The sequence below is a fragment of the Triturus cristatus genome, chromosome 5_2, assembly GCF_964204655.1.
Source record: "Triturus cristatus chromosome 5_2, aTriCri1.1, whole genome shotgun sequence".
Classification (NCBI taxonomy): domain Eukaryota; kingdom Metazoa; phylum Chordata; class Amphibia; order Caudata; family Salamandridae; genus Triturus; species Triturus cristatus.
The window spans coordinates 433,510,013-433,530,034 of NC_140588.1; the positions used below are offsets into that span (position 1 = coordinate 433,510,013).

At 45.5% G+C, this 20,022-nt stretch overlaps 1 protein-coding gene across 2 annotated transcripts in view; it reads left to right on the top strand.

Moving 5' to 3' along the window:
* LOC146823118 (maternal DNA replication licensing factor mcm6-like) overlaps positions 1-20,022 on the top strand; it is a 474,334-nt gene that overhangs the window by 245,374 nt on the left and 208,938 nt on the right. For both annotated transcript variants that reach the window (XM_085606624.1, XM_085606623.1), the window contains exon 11: positions 2,496-2,603. In XM_085606624.1, coding sequence (XP_085462750.1) covers positions 2,496-2,603 — 108 coding nt within the window. The remainder of the gene's footprint in view (positions 1-2,495; positions 2,604-20,022) is intronic.

Genomic DNA, 20,022 nt, shown 5'->3' on the forward strand with positions numbered 1-20,022 from the left:
TGTTACCCAATGACTTCGTCAGAGCTTGTCTTGTATGTGGAGTGTGTGTAATACAGCCTAAATAGAGATGAAATATTCTTCTCAAAGCAGCAAACACAAAATACATGAATGAAGATGTTTCTTTCCAATTTAAATTAAAAGTTTATAATCTATACCATCGGCACTCTAAACCAACTTCAATTCATAAGAATCTTTCCTCACTAGAGTGGATGACCTGCACAGTCCACTCACTGGACAAGCCCCGATGGAGTAACACCCATGTGGCAATGTGTTGATGGGAAAGACCTTATAAAACTTGGAATCGAGAATAAACAAGCATTGGCATAGCCAATAGGTCTCGCCTTTGGGACCTTATAAGTGTTTAGTTATCCAGCACAGTATCCTTGGTGCAACAACATAAAGTGTTGCATGGCTAAACACTTATAATGTCCCAAAAGCGAGAACTATTGGCTATGCCAATGCTTGTTAATACGCAAGGAGTGACGCTGTCCATGGCCAACAGAAGTGAAACATAATTGGAAGGAGGGCGCAGACTACGTTTAAGCGTTGTTGAATAAACGGTGATGGGACCTTGGGCCGTAGTAAAGCTGGAAACGTATAAATGCTCAATAAAAACACAGAGATTGCAGAGAAGGCAAGTGTGTTGATGACCGTGACAGCAGGCGCACAGTGAAGATTGAGACCGTACAGGGTGAAAACGTCAGGTGAGACACACAATAGGAACGTAAAGATAAGCAGAAGAGACTGGCACAGCGCGAGACACGGTAGAAGACCGAAGCGCCGGCAGGGAGCAGCGGTTTAAATATAATGGATTATCTTCAAAAGCCACTTGTTCCGTTTCTTGGAGGGGTTACTATGGCCTTGGGATGCTACTCGACACACTGACCAAACAAGAATGAAAAGCAGAGCTGTCTTATTGGGATCAACATTTCATGACCCGCAGACCACAGCGTAGTGCAATCTCGAGCGTTAAGCATTGAGGTATCTATCCCATCGATCCTGAGAAAAACGCGGGCAACTGTTAATGGACCAGGTGCTTCAAGAGGATAAAACTAGACCCATTGTGATCAACTGAAGGCATGCAGCAATTGTGCTGCTTGTTCGGGAGAGACGGTACAATAAAGAGAGTAAAATAAAGCAGTGCGCCTGATACAGTGCGTGGAATACAGACTGCCATCGAAATAAGTTAATCGAGAGCAGCCCTCATTGACTTGTAAATAGTGTGAGAGAACTGCGCCAAGTGAGTGTCAGACAGGAGGAGCACATGCCGACAGCTCTGCACAGTGCGAGAGACTGCAGAGTATGAAAGAGAGAGCACACAGTGAGGTGAGTGTATAGCCTGGGGACAGAGTGGTGAGTCAGACAAAGCACTGCAGAGCCACACGGTGCAGGAGCTGGTGTTTGACAGCAGCAACAGGACAAAAACCAGCAGGAAGTGGGATAAGGGAGGGGGTGGCAAATGGTGAGCACTTTCGCGGCCGCTTTGATGTTCTCAGTGGCCGCGTGGCTCACTGAACATCAAAGCGGCCGTGAAATTATCACGCAGGCTGACAAATGGTGCGCGCACCCGGCGCACATGCACTGTTGCTGGAGGCCTGAAAGCAATAGTTTGCACTTCCACATCCTCCGTTTACTAAAGCTCTTGCGAGAGCAGCGCCAAAGCGCTGGCTCAGGCGAGACCTAAAAAGCGCTTGATGGAATGATTTTACTTATTAAGTGGTGTGCCTGGAAAAGCATCACTTAGTGGGATTTTTTCTCAACCTTGGAGAGTATGGGCGTGGCTGATACCACCACCCCCCCCCCTTTCTGACCACGCTTAAAGCAACCACAAAATGGACATTCTATACTAATTGTGTATTTGCTACCAGTGTGCCGACTTTTCTCTGGTCACCCCAAGCTAATTTCGGGTGAGTGGAAGCACTGCCCTGGTGTGTTCTCTCAGGGCATGGATGGTCCTGCCAGGAGAGGCGATGTCAGAGCTGCTACTCCTAGTCCGGTGGGTCACCCAAACTGGGTTTTACATTTCCAGTTGATTTGTTTAAAATGCTTTTCTGGTTCTTCGTGAATGGACTTTTTTTCAACTCCTGAACACTTTCAGACTATTAATTCAGGTTTGGCCATTGTTAGATTTGTCATTTTTAATATAATTTGAAGTGGGTCTTTACATTGTTTATTTTCTCTAACTGTAATTTAAATCATGCTACTACGCCATATATTTGTACTTTTCTCTGAATGTGTGACCTATTCAGTTACTGTTTCAGCCAAACACTGTTTCTCAGGCATATAGGGATAACTTAGTCAACATTTTAAGGCAGCGGCCATGCTCCCCTTAGATGGTCAGCTGGATTCCTTACAATCACGTTTTCAAATCAATTTTTATGTAGACTGTAGATGTATAGTTAATATTGGTTACTGACCATGCCTGCCTTTTTAGCAAAGCTTTCTATTTCCTACCGCTCCATGTTCCACAATGAATTTGTACAACTGTGTTGCAGGGGGTCTGTTGCATAGATGAATTTGATAAGATGGACCTCAAGGACCAGGTAGCCATCCACGAAGCAATGGAGCAGCAAACCATCTCCATCACAAAAGCTGGTGTGAAGGTAAACCATGAAACCAAGTATTGACATCTTAACATTGATGCTCAAGTTTTAACAGTATGTGGAAATGAGTGGAAGTGTAGAAAGGTTCCCATTGTGATAAGACGACAATGATCTAATTCAAGACTCCAAGAATGATTTATTTTTAAACATAAACCGCATGATGTTTAAAGAATATACTAAAATATTCTTCCTACGTGTGTGCAACCGGGTCTGAAGAATATTTTTACTCAATGTAAAACAAATGCAGAAAGATCTCTTACCCTCTCTTAGACTGCAGCTATGCCAAGAACATATGATAGTTGGCCCACTACGCAGGTACTGGATAATTAGACGGCTGCTCTTCCTGTCCTAATACGATAGCTTAATGAGGGACGTGTCTTTGGGGGGTGAGAAGATTCAGTTATCTGCAGAACTGAAAAATGATATACTTCATTAGAGACCTGAATGTAAGAAGGCAGAGGGATAAACATTTCAGTCTGGCATTTACTTCTAAATCCTGCCATCTACCCAGACCCCTGCAAATAGCTTGTCATTACTCCATGAAATTACTATGGGCGATTCATTTTTAATGAGATTTGTGTTTTTGATTGGCACAGACAGTTACCAAACAATATATTTTTTGTCATATTGATTAAAAGCAAACAATAAGAGGCAATCTGGCAACCGAATCGATTACATTTTATAATGACATGTTTTGAGTTACGGTGAAGCAATTGTCATATATGTTATGCATAGCACTAGCAATTAGTTGGCATCTCCTCCCAGCATCACAAAAAATGAGGAATCTATTCAGATATTAAGTAGTGGCTCAAAATAGACCGATTTCTACCATCCATGGGGGCACTTTCCTCCTTTTGACAAAGGACCAAAATGAGCCCCAAACTTTATCACGTTTTTCTAGGTTATTTCTGGGTATTGCTGTCCATGTCTCCATTGAGTATACTTTCCATAGTTTAGGCCACAGTGTGACTGGTGGAGGCTAAGTTTCCATATGTAGCCATGTCTAGCCTGGTCCAAAAATAGCATGCGTGAAACTGAGTTTCTCCACATGATTGTGAGGTGAATGAACCTTCCTCACCCAAAAGTTTGACAAGTCTTTTTCAATTGTAATTCTATGTTCATAATCTTTTATGCGATGAAGCGTCTCCTTCTAATGCACTACTTCATGGTGGACAAAATGACTATATATGTAGCATTGTGGCAAGTTGGTTACAGCTCCTACAACACAAATTCACAATATTAAAAATAGCTTTAAGCCTAACAGAGGGATACTATCTACTGTGTAACAATGAGGATTGTCTATTGGGACTAGATGGATAAGGGTGCCCTTATTAATATTGTGATAAAATCTCCTCTGAACGTAACATCCCGATTTCTTTTCTAGGTGTTAATGTATGCATGTTTGAAGAGTTTGTGATTGACTCATTAATGTGTACTCTCGACTGGATCACATCCTACCTTCAAAACATAACCAATGTCATCCATTCTCCCCCTTTCGCATCCAAACCATACTTCACAAAAGCAAGGGGTCCCTTACCGCTCTATCATCTCACCTATGCATTTCAACATCTACATCGTGAACACTTGCAAACACTTTCCCAGGGTCCAAAAGATTTGGTCTGTGATGTTAGAGGGCTGTGTTGATGTTAGCAGGGTGGCGGATTGGGGGCTGAGGTAGGAAGGGAGGGGTAAGGTGGGTGTAGGGGAAGAGAAGCATGCATATCTAGTGGTGGAATTGCAGAATGTGAAACTAGAAAACCGTGGATCTATCCCGGCTTCCTCACTTGGCCACATTGTGTGATCCTAGGCAATTGTTTTTATTTCACTGTCCCTCCTTTTTTCTTCTTTTTCACATAGCCCCTCTCACTTGTTTGATTTAATAAGCTATAATGTTCATGTAGAATAGCAACCCTGGCCATCCAAAGAGTGCAAATAACAACTGACTTGCTTCTTAGTTCTCTGTTGGCATTGATGTCAGTCTGGTTTCTGAATTCATGTTTGAAAACTATCATTTAAAAAAAAAAAAAAAAAAAAGAAAATCTTCAATGCAGCAATATAATCTGACGTACTAAAGTGAAACACTTATGCATGTTAATGAAATGTACTTTTGGAATTTTCAATAGACTTTCATATTACTACAAGTTTACTGTAAGATGTCTTTAAAAATAAAGGGGTTCCTAATGTTTAGCAGTGCAGGACACCATAATTTATTTATTTCTTTAACTTCAATTAACCTTTAAATAAATGTTTGCCAGTTTGTTACATCTTTTTAAATATTAGTGCGGAATCGAGCAAGCAGCCCAGTGGTGCTGCTGACCAGGGGGACGTATGTAAAGGTCAGGTGGGCCACATGAGGCCCCCTGGTCATTATTTGAGTATCACTGATCTACATGAAGTCATTGCCAGTAATGATCAATACATTTCACCTACATACTATTACTATGGAGATGACACAGATACTCCTTAAACTGGAAAGCCCCACATACATTGGAAACTCAAATTTTGAGTTGCCTCATGTAGGATGCTGGCTCTGTATAGTGCACTAAAATGAAGTACACTGTGCAGAAAGTCCAGTGAGACCCAGATTGGTATACAGAGGCAAAAGTAGATAATACTAACGCTCTTTGTGGAGTGTGGGCGAACAGTTAGGTTTATCAGAGGGTAGTGCTAAGCATTTGTTGCACTCTCAGAGGAAATAAATGAGACGCAAACTCCAGAAAAAATCAGAGACCAATTTATAAAAATAACAGATTTTTTTTTGCTGACCAAGAACGTCATTCGAAAGTAAGCAAAATGAATTCCATTTGTGCACATTTGACGTCAATGGGGTAAAATAGAGAAAAATGAATATAAAATCCCACAGTTAGATTTCAAGGTTCACCTTCGGAATTTAAGTAGGAAGCAAGGGCAGACCCAATGTTCAACCAGTGGATTCTCGGGGGTGTCCCCAGATTCGGCCGGGAGCAGAGTGCCAAGGTTGTTGGTAGCTGGTGCGCTACGAAAAAAAGGGCGACTTGAAAACAAACTGCACAAGGGGTACCACTTGAGGGAGCAGGTTGCAAGGGCCTCAAGACCACCGGAGCACAGCTGAATCATTGATACCAAGGCGGGTTGGGCCAGGTGTAGAGCAGTTCGGTCAGACATGCATCGGGATGCCCTAGCAATCAGGGACAGGCAGCTTGACAAGGCAATTTCTGGACAGCTGAGCCACTCATGAAGTTGCTCCCAGGGGGTCTCAAAGTTCCTCAATGGGTGCTTGCTTCCTGGGGAGTTGGAGTCTGGAATCGAATCTTCATCTTGAGTAATGCTTTGGGGGTCCAGCACCACTGGGTAATGGTGTGGCACGGCTCTGGTAGATCCTGGTGTCTCCAAGCATGTTGGTGAGATGGATCTGATACTCCAGAGCTTATGTACCACTTTTGTTTCAAGTGCTGTGCTGGAGTCTGAGGAGCAACAAGTCAACAAACCGTACTTTGCTGGTCCAGTGCCTGCAGACTACAGGGGAGTAGAACCTCTACTCCAGGAGTTTTGGGGTGATTTGTAGAAAACTGGAGGAGCTCTGGGGTTCTTAGAGGCCTCACAGTTACAGGAGGAGACCGCACAACATGATTGAGTCCTTAAAGCAGCAGGCAGAGTTTGGCATTAATTTTCTGCTGCAGGGCATCAGCCTTTGGGTCAGCCGCTCTTGTTTGTCCTCTTCCCTGTCTGTCTGAATCTAAGATCAGTGTCCATGGATTCCACCTAAATACTAAATTTAGGTGCGTTAAAGGGAGTGACGGCTAGTAGACAATGGGCTACCTACCTTAAGGGTGTCTACACCCTCTAAGTGACCACTTATAGTGGGAAGGGGCACTACCCTGACCCTAATTGGCTAATTTTCCCTCAAACCAAGATGGATAGACATGAAAAGTGGGGTCAAAATCACCTGCCCCCACCTTATGGGTGGTGCTGGCTGAATAGGGAACCACCTTCTAATTTACCTAATTTTCCTGCCTGTCCTTCTGCCAAATGTGTAGCAGGAAAGGGGGGCATCCTCCACTAGCTGGAGCTGCCTGGGTTGTATTTTAAAGGTGGCATCGCCTTTAAAGCTTCCTGCCCTGGAAGGTCATACTTGTCTGGAGGTGTGAATCCTCTCCGACTAGAGCAGGCTTTGTTCCCTTCCTCAGTGCTGAACCTCACCCCATGAGGTCACTAACATCTCTGGTGGTGGTAGGCTGGCTAAGACTAGTAGAGTCTACACCAGTGCTCGGTATGTTTTCAGGGAACCTTCTAAAGGGTCTCCTGTATGAATTTATTAATAAATCTATTACTGGCATAAATGAGGATTTTTTAAGACAAGTTGTTTGGTACCGGACATCTTAGGGTACGGTGAAGCCATCATGGAACTAGGAAACTTGTAGTGACAAGTATCCAGTCCATCTATTCTCTATGGCTTCCCTGAGCATCTACAATATCCAAGAAAGGACTTGATGTTGTAGGGTCATATCTGCTCAAGCAGATATGTCCACACATGGGATATAGTGCACCCCGCCTTGGGGCTGTAAGGCCTGCAGTAGGGGTGATTTGCCTATACCTCATGCACATAGGGTAGGGTTGCATGCCATGTCGACTCTTCAGTTTTCTTTGCACCAAGACACACAGCTTGCCATGGCAGCTTGCATAGTCTTGGTGAGGGGCTTCTGGCATGGCACAATTGATGCTACAGCCCCAGTGGACTCTCTTCAGTACCAATGGCTTGGGTTCCAGGCGTTCCATTTACTAGGGACTTACATGGGTGGCTAAAGTTGAGCCAATTGTGGTACAGTTTTAGGAAAGAGATCTGGCACTGAGAACCTGGTTAGCAGGGACCTAGTGCTCTTTCAATTCAAAGTCACGTCATACACCAAATAAAAAGTGGGGTCTAACAATGTCAAAAGGCACTTTCTACACCTCAGAGCCGTTGATCAGTGCATGACATGGAGCCATCTCGAATGCTTCCAAAATGCAAATGCTCACATGTGGCGATTGGAAAAATTATGACCCACTCACCACCTGTCCTGACGATCTGAGATCACCAAGTATCTAAGGAAGTGAGAAACCTTGGAATTACAAAGGACTCCAAACTGTCAATGAATCCCCAAGTGGACAAATGTGTAATATCAAGCTTCATTACTATGAAAACTCTGCAATGCATCTATCCCACCTGGGATTTCCACACAAGGTCGGAGTTACTATTTATCTTGTACTGTCAAAACTTGAATATGTCAAAGGCTTCTACTATGGATCACCTTTATCTACTATGAAAAGACTACAACGGATTCAGATCTCTGCTGCCAGACTACTCCTGCATATTGAACCACAAGCCCACATCCCCCTGCCTTGAGGGCCCTACATTGGTTACCAGTTGCCAGAAGATCCACCTTCAAGCTGCTTTGTATCATCCACACAGCATTACGTGGAACCGGGCTGCTTTTTATTGTGAATAAAATCAACAAATACATTCAACAAAGGACCTTCAACTCCAGATTGGCACCTCACCTCAAAATCTCACTCATCTCAAACATCATTTTACTACTATGCACTCCAAAATAACCCATTCTACTACTATGATCATGAGAAAAAAGAAAACCTTTCTAGACTTTCCTCCTCTCTACCTCCTTGCATCACCACAAATCTAATTTTACTACTAAGATCTCCCAAACAACCCTTGTTTAATCCTCCCCTCTTGTATCCCTCCTTAGACTAATCTGAAAACTAATTTTACTACCAGGATCTCCCTAATTCATTTCTAGACACTCGTCTTTCCTTTTCTCATCTCAAACCACTTCCTACTACTATGATCTACCAATAAGCTCTTTCTAGACTCTTCCCTCTTCTATCCCTCCATTATCCTTTTCAATCCACCTAACACTCACATGTCTACCATTCAAATTAACTCATATTTCCCTATATTAATTGACCAATAACCCTTTTTGGGTTCCAGAGTAGTGGGCTACTCGCTGAAAAGCACTGACGCCTCGCCAGGTGTAGTAGGTGCTATATAAATACAATTACAAAGTAAATGACCCCCTCCCCCATGGGAGGCTAACACTAAACAAATTCTGAAAAAGTACAAAAAGCCTTAGAACTACCATGCCTAATGGATACTGAAATCACTGTAATTAAATACCTATGTTGAAATGTTAACTAAGTTTTCTTCAAAGGGTATGTGGACCGCACATTAAGCAGCAGGACAAGAACAGTTTCGAGAACAATAAATGACTGAATATAAAGCTTTAAAATATAATAAGTGAATTATGTTTATCATTAAATGGTAAACGTCAATACAAAAGTGCTGTAAAAATAAGGGGGTTCATTTCCGATGTAAACTATGCATCAATATTAGGGATAGATGAGTATACTTGTTTAGCCAATACCTAGAGTGAGGCATGGTTATCCAGTGTGAAGTATGGTGTAATTGTGTACTGCTGTGACATAATTTCTGTATGTTAAGTATTCTAAGGTTTCCTCCTTATCTTGTTTTAGATATTTATTTCGCCACTCGAGGAAACTTGTTGTTCCATATGAAGGCTAGAAACTTTTATGTCTCACGTCAGAGGGAATGAAGTGGCAGAGTTTGTACTGCATAAAATAGTCTGGGAAACAATTTATCCTCACTCCCCTGCTTGCTGAACCCAATCTCTAGCCTGCCTATCTATTTAGATCATTGTATTAAACATCTAATATATGTGGAATATTAGTATTAATATATTAATCATATTTGAATTAAACATTCAGAGTACATAAGAGGTCAATCGGTACAGCTAGAAACATAATTTCTTAGTACAGAGACATGTTCTGCTCCTGGGTTTGCTGGCACCATGACAATGGGTTAGGGAAGATTTATTTTAATGGTAGATGCTTCAGAAAATGTCTGTCTGATAGTCGCTAGAAGCTTAGCTCATATTGCATCCTCAACATGGGGAGAGCAGTGTTTTCTCCTTAGGGTGCCAATGGTGGTATCTTGAAAGAAGCGCTTCCAAATATTGTTACTGATAGTCTCTGCCACTCTAGGGAGACCACCATCACCCAACGTGGCTTGCTTGATGTCGCCGAGTCATTGCTCTGGTTTATACATTCATTGCCACCATTCGTACAAACTCTTGAATTGAATTTGGCATTTATAAAGTGCTCCTGTCGCTCCCAAGGGAGCTTCCTGGCGCTAGGTGATAAAAAGCAGTTAGAGATTGTACTAGTAAGTGGGAAAAAAAGAGCTTGAGACTCAGTCAGTAAGATGGTTTTCCAGGATTCATCAAATTAGAGAGTGACAGATTGGGTCAGAAGCCATAAAAAGCCACGTCTGCAGCTATTTCCGGAAAAGGGGTTCTGAGTCGATTTCTCAACTCCATGGGGAGCTGCTTCCAGGCCCATTGTTTCTAAAAACGTAAAAGCTCTGCCTCCTTTAGTCTTCAACCTGAAATGAGGAGGTTCAAGGATATTCGCAGATGAAGAGCTCAGAGACCGAGAGGCTGTACAATGGGTAAATCTAGCAGTTAGATACTTAGGACCTACAGCTCTGTAGGCCCTAAAAGTAAGCAAGATGATTTTAAAAAGGACTCTTGTGAATTGGCAGCCACTGGAGGGCTTTTAAGGCTGCTGAGGAAGATAATGTGATTGTTTTAGCACTAATCTATCCGCTTCATGTGGACTACTTGCAGTTTATGAAGGGTTTGTTCAGAGGTCCTTGTGTATGGACTATTGGAATAGTCTAATATGGATGTAATCAATGCAACTGCCACTGTTTTTCTAGCTGAAAGAGCACGGTAATTTCCCCCCAAAATGTTTTGATTTAATTACATTGAAACACATTCCTGCCACCACCACCGCTTGAGGGCAGAATGATAAAGATGAGTCAAATTTCACGGCCACGTTTTTCACTACATCTACAGGATTGGGCACGTCGAAGGTGGAATTGTGCTACTATGTCGTAGGATCAAATGTGCTGTGCTAGCCTAAAAGCATGATCTCCGTTTTTTCAGTGTTTCACTTCAGGTGGTTAGTTTGCATCCACCAAATAACCTCTGTTAAACATCTTTTGAAATTTAAGAGCCAATAGACGTTTTAACCAGAGAAAATGATAAGCTGTGTATCATTGGCGTATGATGTAGTTTCAATTGGAGAAAATAAGATCAGTGACGTTAGTGGGGTCATATACATGTTGAACAACACAGCCCGACTGCATGTTCGGGGTGCTGGGGAAAGAAAATCCACTAGGTTCCAGGCCCTCTGTCCTTACACCATGCCAAACTAGTAGAGCAGTAGCTGTTCTGCCCATCGCTCGATCCGAGGGGGTGGATATGGGGATGTATCCGCAAACAAACTCACCAGCGGCTTGTGATAACTGTGAACTCCTACACATATATGTGCAAGTGAAAATGGTGGTAGGTCCACTGAATGGCATGAGCTTCTCATTCAATTTGCATGTAGCATGCTTACATGGCCCTCAGTGCTCTGCAAGCATAGGCCAGAGGGGCCCACACCCCTGCCTCCTGTTCTTGGGGTCAAGACCGCTCCTAAGCCCACTGGGCTAGTGTCCATTACCAATTCCGTTGCCTTTTCCAGGTTGAAATATGCCATTGTTATGCCATTGTAGCATCCTCCAAGAGTGTCTGTTATTTTGTCCAGAACTTCCTGTTTCAGTGTGCCTCATGACTATCTCAAGCCAGCTTTCATCAGTGCCCTAAGTGGCGTTGACAAAGTGGGCAGATTTGGCAGGAACCAACCACCGTAGGTCACCATGCCCAAGAAGCTGCAGACCTCTTGCATTCTTGGCAAGGAGGCTTCCTTAATTGCTGCAGACTTTTGAGGGTCAATCTGTAGCCCCTACCTTGAGAACACAAATCCAAAAATGTGATCCTGGACTCAAAGAACGAGCACTTTTCCTTATGTAGTGTCAGTCCACGATCTTTCAGCCTCTGGAGGGTGCCTTGAGGAGTATGTGATGATCGGGCAGTGTGGTGAAGTAGATAAAGATATCACTAATATTGAGGACTCCTTCAAGTCCTGAGAGTGTCCATCTGATTGCATTTTGAACCCCTTCAGCAGCCGAAGAAATTCCAAAATGCAACCTCTTCTAAGCCCCAAGTGTGTTGAATGTTGTGATGTAATGACTGTCTGGATTAAGTATCAATTGATGGTACCCAGCATTCAGATCAAGCTTTGAGAACCATTTTGCTCCATTAAGGTCAGCCGTGATATCATCCCCACTGTGGGGGTGTTGTGGTGCTCTCTGCAGATTGCTTAGGAAGCCTCAGGTCTATGCAGAGATTAATCGATCCTGGCTGTTTGGGTTTCTCTGTTATCACTAGTGGTGCCACCCAACTGTTTCAACCTGCATGCGCAGGTGGAATGGCACTTAATGGTGTCAGAGGGCTTTGGCCTGTATTGTCCTGTCTAAATGCAATTTGACAAGGGCCCCTTTTTGCACAATAGACCTCAAAACAGCCTCAGGTACTGCTCAAGTTGATGGTCCACCTGTAGGTCGTGGATCTCCCTGGCAAAGAAGACTGGACCCAAGTCTTCAGCCTTGTGACAGCCAATCAGAGTTCTTCTTTCATCCACTGTCACATGGAATCTCATTCAGATCTCTGTCTGCATGTTTCACTGTGGTATCCATAGTCCTACCAAGAGAAGCGGTTCCATATCCCAATATGCATATATTTTGGTTTGTGACGGTCAGGGGGCCATCGTGTGTGTACCCCTAGGTATTTACTGGTGAGTCATCACATCACATTCCTCTTGGTCATCTTCATCTACTTTGTATTTCCTTCACCAGTCTCAATTTCTGCCTGTGGGTCGGGGTTGTAAACTGACAAATGGCATATTGTGGTATCCTGTCACAGGCTCACCGCCCACGTTTACCTCTCCTGCAGACCCTTGCAAAGTGATTGGATTTTTTGCATGCGGAGCACATGCGCATGGTGCCGGGCTCTTCCCCACTGGGTGGTATTCCAACCTGCAGTTTCTGCAGGAGGTATCCTCTTGCTGTTTCATCCTCCCATTTTGCTGCAGTGGCCTGCTGTGAATGGCATGAATTTTGTAAAACTTGATGGGGTCCTTCAGAGAGGTGGGTGGCATGCCTGGTCCCCTTTGTTGAGGGAGATCTCCATCTCATCTGCTCAGGCGCTGGCCAAATCATATGTATGGGCCAGAGTGAGCATGTCTTCAAGTTTCTTCCCCAGCTGCTGGATAATGATCCTTCTCTGATTGGCCAATTTGCATCCCTGTATCAACTGCATTCTGAACTCTTTCTGCTGGCATTGTCTGTACAAGTGCTGGCTAGAGCCTGCAGGTGAGTGCAGAAAATATCCATCAACTCCCCCTCTCTCTGCCATGCTTGACGCAGCTTGGAGCGTTCAAAATCTGGGTTTAACAGGGAGTCGAAATGCACATTCAGGGCAGTTATGGCCACATCATAGTAATCAACCTCCCCCCCCCCCCTCCCCACCCCCCCCTGTCTCCAGGTGGTGTTGGAACCGTTAGTAGATCTCCTCCCCCCACAAAGTGCAACAGCGACCTCTTGACTTAATTTTCTTTCTCCCTCGTGCCCCTGAAGTAGTTCCTTAGCTGCCCCATCAAGACCTACCACCCAGGGCCAGCTGTGACAGGGTCTGCCAGTTCACTGAAGGGAGCCAGAGTGCCGACAGCTTAATGGTCATTTGCAACCTACCTCGCAGCCTCCACACTGAGGCCCTGTCCAGCTTCACGGGCCCACCTTCCTGCGCATTATCCCCCATGCCCAGTTCAACTGCAGGGGCCTCAGTCGACCTGGAGCCACGTGGCAGGTGTTCACCCACCTTTTGTGGTCCTTAGGGTAATAGTGCTTCACCAGGCTAGCAGACAGCCCACCAGTGCCTCTTTGCACCTCCCACTGATATTCGGTCTCAGCCTGGTTCTCCCCTCCTAGGTACCAGCCAACTGTGTGCTACACTCCTCTGCTGCTCTCCCGAGCCAGCACCAATTGCAGTCTTCGCGTGCGCAGCGAGCAGTGGCTGCTGCCAGGTGACACGCCACCTCACAGCTGTGGATATCACCCCTCTCTCTAACCCCCCCCCCCCCCCTCCCTCCCTCAGGAGAGCAAAGGCTTAGCAGGGTCTTCTCACTCCTGGCACACTCTCTCGCCTATGCTCCTCACAGGCCCCAGTATGGACTCCAAACGGCGCCATGACTGCCAGCTCCTCAAACGAAGGGAGGAAGGTTGCCTCACCCACCGCATCAAACTCGCACACCGGACGCGGCGCTCCACGGCTGCCGGCGGTGTTGGGAAGTAGTGACAGCTGAGATGTTTATGCAAATTGGATACTTGCCAAACTTATTTACAGGAGCTATTGAGGAAGATCATAAAGTCCTACAGCATATGAAATTTAATCAGTATCTAGATTTGTTCCAAAGTACACCTAGGCAGAAAAACTGCAGAATATATTCTGGTTCTGAGAATAAATAATTATGGGACCATGCGAACGGAAGTGGTGGTTTCGCTTTGCGTGGGCGTGTTGTAATTTTGGAAAAGCAGTACATTTTATTGGAAGAAAATCTAATACGTAAAGGCGTAAGTGAAAATTGGCTTTAACGTGAGCTGGAAATTAGTTTAGTATTATTGCAAGACACTGAAAGGACTCTATACCAAGCAAACACTGATCCTCATACACCGCCACAAATGATATTATAATGCAAGGAAATACGTGTATTCTGGAAGCTAAAATGCCATTCGCAGGGTCTGTATATTGGAGCATGCTGATTTCCCACAAAATAGAGTACTAGTGGGATTACAGTGCCCTCTGCTGGGACAATATCACAGTGATGAAAAATGCTACCGGTGATGGCAGACCGGCTTTTTGTGATAAGCAGGAACTACATTTTTGATTAGAAATGTATCGTCGGAAATGCTACAAAAAGGTGAATTAACTTCAACATGAAGAATGAAGGACGGAGCGTAAAACTTCACTACTGTTAACCATTGTTTTATTTAATTAAAAAAAGTATATATTTGTCGTGCCGCCGTTATAGTACATGCTCACATCTGCGAAACGCCGTGCGCTAACACTGACCCTGATGGACAGCCCTGTGAGTATATGCTTAAAGGTAAGTACACCACAGTAGCCAGGGGTTGAAGCGGGATGATCAAAGGGCCGTTTCTAAATACGCTGATGAACATCCAAGTGCGCTATTGGTAGTTGTCTTCGCTACTAAAAGCGCCCTTGGATCTTCTTCAGCTCATTGAACCTTCTGCAATCCTACCTTGCCTTCACCTAGTGAAAAAATGGAAACCCCTTTCCGTAATAGAGTGATCCCCAGAATCCTAAACCCTGTGCCCTTACTCTCTTCCGGTGCCAGGGGAGAGCCCCTAACAACTGCGATACATTCCTGGTGCAGTGCTTGTAGTAAGTGTTCCCTGGTGATACAGCTGCCCTTTGCACTCTGGTGTCAGCTTTTCCTGCGTTTGATATGTCCGGTAGCTTTACACTGGACACATTTAGGTATTTTTGCTGTACGCTTGAAAAGCAGCACAAACTAGGTGCACTTAAGTTTGATTTCTAAACTAGAGCTTTTGGTTATAAACCTTTTTACAACAGATTGGTTACGAAACTTTTTCATTGAACAAAAAAGTTTGTTGTTTTTATTTTCATGTAAGGCAACCGTGTAAATCACAATTGACTACTTTTTCGCGCATCTGTCGCTTCCATTCATGAGCAGGAAAGATAGGACCGCATAGTAGATGCTCTTGTAAATTAAATATGACTGAATTCTCGACCTCTATCCTGGATTACATCCACCCCTCACTCGTTGGCTGAGGAATGTGTCGTCACTTTTAATATATTTCTTAGTGCTTCACTAGACATCTGTCACCCGCCTATAGTCCCGGGTACACCAGTGACCATTTAAATTAGAACGAGCCGAGACGCTGAAGCGTTTCCCAACAAGGATGTTTATGAAACGGCGCATTCTCCTATACAACCAATTTATCTTTAAATGTAAACTACAGCACTTATCAGACAAGATCACCTCTGCTACTAACACCTAGAAAACCATTATTCAGGCAGTTAACTCACTGACTTCACTTATTTATGCAGCTATGCCGCACCGTTACAACAAGTTATGACTAACTCCAGTATTTCTATGACAAAATCAGACGTACTGGAAAGTGAGTTGCATAATTTTCCTCTCCTCAAGAACTTGGCCCCTACACTGAAGGAAGGCAGATGGAACTTTCCACTTTATCCACGAGGGCTGGGTCCACCTTGCCTGCTGGATACATATAAACAATTTAGGCACGCAATCCGCTGCCTGTTTCGAGAACTATTGAATAAGTCATTGACTCTGGGCACTGCGCCGGCACAAATCAAGGATGCAATAGGGAGCCCTTTCCTTAAGAAATCTGGAGCATATCCCGCAGATCTGAAAACTTCTGAGCAATTTTACTCCTCTATCGTGGAGCAAAGTTACTGGAGATGTTATTGATTGATCGACTATGTAAGCTCTCCAAATACTTGCGGGTATTGTAGATTGATAATTGAGCAGGGATTCACCCTCCACACGGTTCAGAGACCATTCTTGGCTCTCTAATTGATGATATTTAGATGGAAAAGAATCAGACTGTTGGAAGCTGGAGTCCCCGTTCCGCACCACTGTCTCCAGATGCGAGGCCCAGGACTTACCCACTCAACGTTAGGCCAAGTAAGGGCACCGTTTGAGATAGCCCTGCTCACCCCCTTAGTAGCTTGGTACCAGCAGTCAGGCCTACCTCCAAGGCATGAGTGTACAGTATGTGCAACCACGCCCACAGCAGCCCACTGGTGACACCACAAATGGACTCCACACAAGTTTGATAAAACGAGTATAAACTTTTTATAAAAAGATATACGATCAGACCACACGGTACAAGAATTAACATATAATAAAGGGTAATGTTCATTCCAGATGGCTGGTAGGTTCAAATCCTAACCACTGCTTTCAAAATGCTAAGCTTGTCGTAATGCTAAAATCACACACGTTTCAATGGACATACAATAGTGCACTGCGTAACAATACAATCCTGTGCTGAGCAAAGGAGAAACAATACAATGCATAACGATACACCCCGGTACCTTGCAATGGGAGAAATAATGCAATGCGTACCTCTACAATCATGAACTGCGCAATGAAGGAATAATGCAATGCGTCACACCCCAATCACGTACTTTGCAATGAAGAAATAATGCAATGCGCGCCACCACAATCCTGTATTTTGCAATTAAGGAATAAGGCAATGTGTAGCTACAACCATGTACTTTGCAATGAAGAAATAATGCAATGCGGGCTGCTGCAATCCTGTACTTTGCAATGGAGAAATAATGCAATGCGTAGCGCTACAATCGTTTACTTCGTTATGCAGAAATAATGTTAGGCGTCCTAAGACAGTCTGGCAGTTCGTTACCAGCAAAATTGGCAAAGTGTATTACGACAATCACCCTCTTCGATAAGTTGCCCCCCACACGTATCAACGATGACCTAAAGTAAAGCTTCTCCCTCTGTCCCCAGTACTGCCACTCCGTTGGTCAGTACAGGCCCCACTCTGACTCGAAGCAAAGGCTCTCGTCGCCAGAAGGTCTGAGAGGCCGAGTGTCCCCCCGAGCCTGCATCCAGCCCAGGTAGTGATCCACGTTACCTGGGGGCGCGACCCCACTCTCCTCCTCCTTCAGCAAACCGGGCCTTCCGTACAGGACTTTATCAATGGGCCTCAGCGGCTTGGCCTGGCAGCTCAGCTTCTCCGGGGCTACCAATCCGGGCCGCAACTGTTAGGCAGGTCACAGGCGGCCACAGTGCGCACTTACCCCACGCCTCTGAGATTACGTTACTCCGAGTGTACGTTCACCAGGCACTCCTTCCTGCGGTCTCAACTGGCACCAAGACATGCACACACCGCTGCAGAGACTCACTTTCTTCCGGTGCACACGATGATCAGCCAATCGCCTCCACAGGCCCAGGTTGCAATAAAGCACGCACACTGCTTCACTGAGACTTACTCCAACTTCGTTGCCCCGATATCCAGATGCTCTTCACAAATGCCTTAGGCCGCACCACGACATGCTCACCGTGTCCGAGACTCACTTCTCCGGTGCACTTGATGACCAGGCACTCTTCACCAGCGCCTCTGGTGCACCCCGACACGCACCTTGCGTGTCCGAGACACACTCCACTTCCGATGCACACGTTGACCAGGCGCTCTTCACCAACGCCTCCTGTGCACCACAACACTTACCCAGCATGTCCGAGGCTCACTTCACCTCCGATGCACACGCCGATTAGGTGCTCCTCACCAGCACCTGTGGCGCACCATGACACGCACCCTGTGCGTCCGAGTCTCCCTTCACCACCGATGCACACACTGTCCAGGTGCTCTTCAACGCCTGCGGTTCACCACGATACGCTCCCAGCGTCCGAGCCTCGCTTCTCTGTGTGCCCAAGATCACAGGACACACCTTCTGAGGGTCTCAAGCTGCCACAACATGCACCCACCGCATCGCTCAAAACTTCTCTGGATACTTTTATGTTCCTGTGTTTCCAAACAGGGAGCCAGCACACCTCGGGCCCTTGGGGTTAAAAGACAAGGCACAAAGCAGTCTTCTTCAAGGAGGGGGACCCAGCGCACACAGCACAGTCCCAAAAGCCTCTTCCTTGGTTAAAACAGCAAACTGCGGACCAGCCCCAGATCACAAAGCAAGGGTTGGTCCTTCCCAGCAGTCTCTTCAGTTCCTTCCTTAGCAGAGGTTCCTCTTGACCACGAAATGTGTCTAAGCCCTTTCAGTCTCCATCCATTTCTATTCCAACGTTCAGGGGCCTCAGCTCTCATAGTTATACCCCTAAATGTCTTTGAAGTTCGTTTTGCTCAGGTGTCCCTGACCCCTGCCTAAATCAGTTCTGGGTGTCTCCCTCCCAGTGTCACCTTTCTCCGTTTGATACTGGGGGTCTGGATCCTTAATCACTCAGTAGGAGATGGGTGAATTGGTTTATAGCTGCAGTCCAGTCCTTTTCACCTCCCCCTACTCTCCAGATGCAGGGCAGCCTGGTGCCATCTCAACCCCTCCCTGGGTCAGGACCTCTCCCAGCTCCTCGCACCTCTCAGATCCAGACAATCAACACGTTCAGCGGAGAGACACACAAATGCTTAAAGCACAATACGCAGCCACTTTCTAAAAGAGTGGTTTCTGAACACAGTGACAAAACCACTTTCATAGAAAGACGTTATGACCCTGTGAGTTCATACATACTAAACTTCAACTCTCCATTTTAAATGTATAGGAAACTAGGCTAACAAACACAATACCCAGCCTCCCCCCATTCTTTCCTATGGGAAGGATGGCCTTTCACCAGTGAAAAACGAAATGGAGTGTTTTTCACTGTCAGGACATATCACACACCTCAGTATATGTCCTGCCTTTTAAATGCACTGCACCCTGCCCAGGGGTTACCCTGGACCTACCACAGGGGTGCCCACTGTGTACGCAAAAGGGAAAGTAAGGACTGACAAGTGGCTGCACTTGTCAGGACAACATGCTAACTTCGCAAACTGCGCGCAGGCCCTACACTGCAGGCCTAAGTTCCCTTCTCCGCGCGCCTTTGCATTACTAGCCCTGGCACACAGTGCACATTACTAGGGACTTTACTAGTAAGGCAAACATACCAATCATGGCCAACCAATTACCATTACACTTTACACAGGGAACACTTGTACTTTGACACTGATCAGCAGTGGCAAAGCACCCAAGCATCTGAAAGCAAAAGGAGCTAGAGACAAAAAGTCGGATGTAATCATGCCAAGATATGCCAGGTCTAACATGCGTCCCCTCCAGCCAAAAAGTGGGGTGAACTACCCCCCCCTCATGGGAGTTCTCATCACGAAGGCGGAAAAATCTGGATAGACAATCAGCGTTGGCGTGTTCTGTTCCCGGTCGGTGTTCTACCGTGAAGTCCATCCCCTGTAGGGAGATGGACCACCTCAACAGCGTTGGGTTCTCACCCCTCATCTGCATCAACCATCTGAGGGGCCTGTTGTTGGTCTGAAACAAGAAGTGGGTCCCAAACAAATATGGCCTCCGCTTTTTCAGCGCCCAGACCACAGCAAAAGCCTCGCTTTCAATTGCACTCCACCTCTATTCCCTGGGAAGTAGCCTTCTGCTAATGAAAGCTACGGGTTGGTCCATGCCCTCATTGTCCAATTGTGAGAGTACTGCTCCCATCCCATGCTCTGAAGCATCTGTATGCACTATAAACTCTCTGGAGAAATCTGGCGCCCGTAACACAGGTGCAGTGCACATGGCAGTCTTCAGGGCATGAAAGGCGGTCTGGCAGGCATCAGTCCAGACCACCTTCTTGGGCTGTTTCTTGGACGTCATTTCTGTCAAGGGGGCAACGAGGGTGCCAT